Source organism: Belonocnema kinseyi, chromosome 9 (genome assembly GCF_010883055.1).
Source record: "Belonocnema kinseyi isolate 2016_QV_RU_SX_M_011 chromosome 9, B_treatae_v1, whole genome shotgun sequence".
NCBI lineage: Eukaryota > Metazoa > Arthropoda > Insecta > Hymenoptera > Cynipidae > Belonocnema > Belonocnema kinseyi.
This window is the reverse complement of record NC_046665.1, coordinates 114,619,993-114,623,117: the sequence shown is the minus strand read 5'-3', so window position 1 is coordinate 114,623,117 and position 3,125 is coordinate 114,619,993. Positions and strand designations below refer to the sequence as shown.

Here is a 3,125-nt window from a genome sequence, read left to right as displayed (position 1 = left end):
CGATAAAAGTCAAAGGACGCCAGATTTGTATTCGGCGACCCCGAAAACCATAGTAAACTCGAGCTAACCTCAGAATACATGTTTAAGAGTGTCAAATCTCTCCATGATTTTTTCAGATTTTTTGGTCCAAAAATAAATTAGGCCAAAAACCGGCCTTACCGACCCTCCCCCTTTGTGTTACAAAAATTGCATTTTTAAGCAAGAAATATAATACGTCTACCCATATAGATTAATTTTCAACCAAGAAAGACTTTCGAATCAATAAAGAACAGAAATTAAAACCCATTCTTAATTTCCAAGAACAATTGTTTAAATGAACATTGACGTTCACTTAGTAACACTTTTCAAATATTAAATTTAAAAAACTGCAAATTTTGCCTACAATATAATTTTAATTTTTTACTGACCTTATTAATTTCGGTCCAAGCACTTTCATTGGGTTAGTCAGACTACACATTTCAGGCCTTTAACTGAAGTTAGTTTTGATAAATGAAGTCAAAAGAAATAACCTTTTTACAGGTTAAACGTCTAAACGGTTAAACATAGAAATAATTCTAATTTTTTAAACATAAAATCGAATTTTTAAACGAATTTGTGATTTTTTTCTTGCAGATGATCTTTACGAAGTTCCAGCTGGAATAATAGCACTTCTGAGTGTGTGCTATGGAAGCATATCCGTTTTAGCTGTGGTAGGAAATTCCCTCGTGATGTGGATCGTAGCCACTTCAAGGCGAATGCAAAGTGTCACGAACTGCTTCATTGCCAACCTCGCATTTGCCGACATTGTCATCGGATTGTTCGCAATTCCCTTTCAAGTATGTTTTTCTCTCTGATACCTATTCCCTCTCTACAATCTACTCATCCCTCTAATATTACCTTTGCTTCACGATCATCTCTGTTATTATCGTCAAATTCTCTTCATTCATGTTTCATTTCCACGCGCCTACAAAAAAGGGCTTTTCAGTTTATTAAGACTTCAATTAAGTCATTCAAATCTCCCCCACCCTATACTTTCTCATCTCTGCTCTCCCTACACCTCCTTCTTTGCCCTACTTCAAAACCCTTCCCACAATTCACCCCCTCAAACACTTCTTCTACTTCTACTTCTTCTACTTACCTATTACTCCCTTCCTCTCAGTCTCCCTTCTCTCAGTACACATAAACTCCCTTCCATCCCTATTTTCCTTTTTGCTTCCTAATCCCTCACTTACCCTATTTATTCTACGTCAACCAATTGTCCTACTTCCGCTGATCCCTCTTCTTCAATTCCCCCTTCTGTCACCAACTGCAACTCCCTTTCCATAATTTCCCCCTCAAACTTTTCTACTTATATCTTCCTCTGTGCACGTCCCCGTTAGTTCTTTTCTTTTCACTTCTATTAGATTCTTCTCAATTCTTCTCTCCCCTCACTTACCCTACTCCTCCATCGCATGGCTTTTCTTACTACTCCTTCCCTCACTTTTCCTACTTCACCGCGTTTTTTCTTATTACTTTTTACTTACTTCCTCCCATTATCCCTACTTTTAGTACCCCTACACTCGCTTCCTCTCCTGTTTTCCCTTTGCTCCCTAACCCCTCACTTGCCCTGATTCTCTTACTGCAACCAATTTTCCTACTTTCCGTGATCCCTCATCTACTGAGAAAAGGCGAATTTCGCCTGAATTTGAGCGTCTACATTAGGCATTTATTTATATAATTTGTTTATAAAATTATTGAAAAATATCGAATTACAATTTTTCATTATTTAACATCACTGACAACCTAATTTTCACAAAATTAAGAGAAAAGACTATTTTTCTCTGATTCAAATGTCTATACTGTGCATTTGTTTATGTAAGTTCTTGACTTAATGATTAAAAAATATTGGATTTAAAATTATTATTTAGCATCTGTGTACCTCTTCTTTAGTTCCTTTATTTTCACTTCTCTTAGATTCCTCTCACTTCTCCTCTCCCCTCACTTCGCCTATCTTCCTCCACTTCTCCATCGCATCGCTTTTTCTAACTACCTCTTCACTCACTTTGCCTACTCCGCCGCACTTTTCAAGTTACCTTTTACTCACTTCCTCTCAGTTTACCTTCTTTCAGTTTCCTTACACTCGCTGCCTCTTCTGTTTTCTTTTCACTTCCTTACCTCTCACTTGCCCTGATTCTTCAACTTCAACCAATTTTCCTATTTCCCCTGATACCTCTCCCGCTACGCCGTTCTGTCACCCACTTTTTTTCTCACCTTTCTCGCCTCCCTAGCCACAATTCTCCTCCTTTAACTTCCCTACCCATCCTTTCCCCTACGTATATTTTCTCTACGTTTCCTCACTACCCCTTACTCCCTCTACTTCATCCATGCATCGCGTCACCTACTTCCCCCACTTACCCTTTAATTACTTTCCTTACTCCTCCACACATCTCTTAACTCCCTTCCACTTATTTTCTTTTAGTTTTCCTTCTCTTACTTCCCATACAGTCCCTGCCATTGCTTCTTCTCTCTTTCCCTCATTTCTGTTACCTCTCTATATCCCCTGACACAGTTCCCCTACTTTTCCTTCCCTTTTTTCTTCTTAATTCCTATCCCCTCACTTTCCCTACTTCTTCCACGTCAAAAATTTTAAATATGAACACTATCTATATCGAGAATAGATCTCTGGAGATGAAAAAGAATTCTTCTGATCTAATAAAATAGTGATAAACAATCGCCCAGATCAACCAGTATCATAATATTGCTAAAAATTGTTATAGAACCTTAATCTAGCAATAATAACAATGTGTTCGTAATTTCTTTGGTTCAATTGTTTATAACAATTGATATAAATAATGACAATTTTAAAGCTATTGGCAATTACCTTTTTTATATGGTTAATTTTACAGAAAAAATATAATTATTTTGGGTATCATTTTCGATACTTGCACCTTACTGTTTATGACTATTGTTATTAAAAAAACAGGTCGATTAACAAAAGAAAATTTTTCTTCATTTTCTTATCAATCTATGGCACAAAATAAAACTTTTCACTCTTCTGATATTTTCTCATACGATCAGCCATTATTTATTCACGGACTTATAAACAATGTATTTTTTATAAATAATATAAACTCCCTTGAAAGCCACAATTTACAAACTAATACTGA

At 36.2% G+C, this 3,125-nt stretch overlaps 1 protein-coding gene across 1 annotated transcript in view; it reads left to right on the top strand.

Moving 5' to 3' along the window:
* LOC117179945 (RYamide receptor-like) overlaps positions 1–3,125 on the top strand; it is a 302,704-nt gene that overhangs the window by 119,120 nt on the left and 180,459 nt on the right. The window contains exon 3 of the mRNA XM_033372181.1: positions 613–815. Within this exon, the coding sequence (XP_033228072.1) occupies positions 613–815 (203 nt within the window). The remainder of the gene's footprint in view (positions 1–612; positions 816–3,125) is intronic.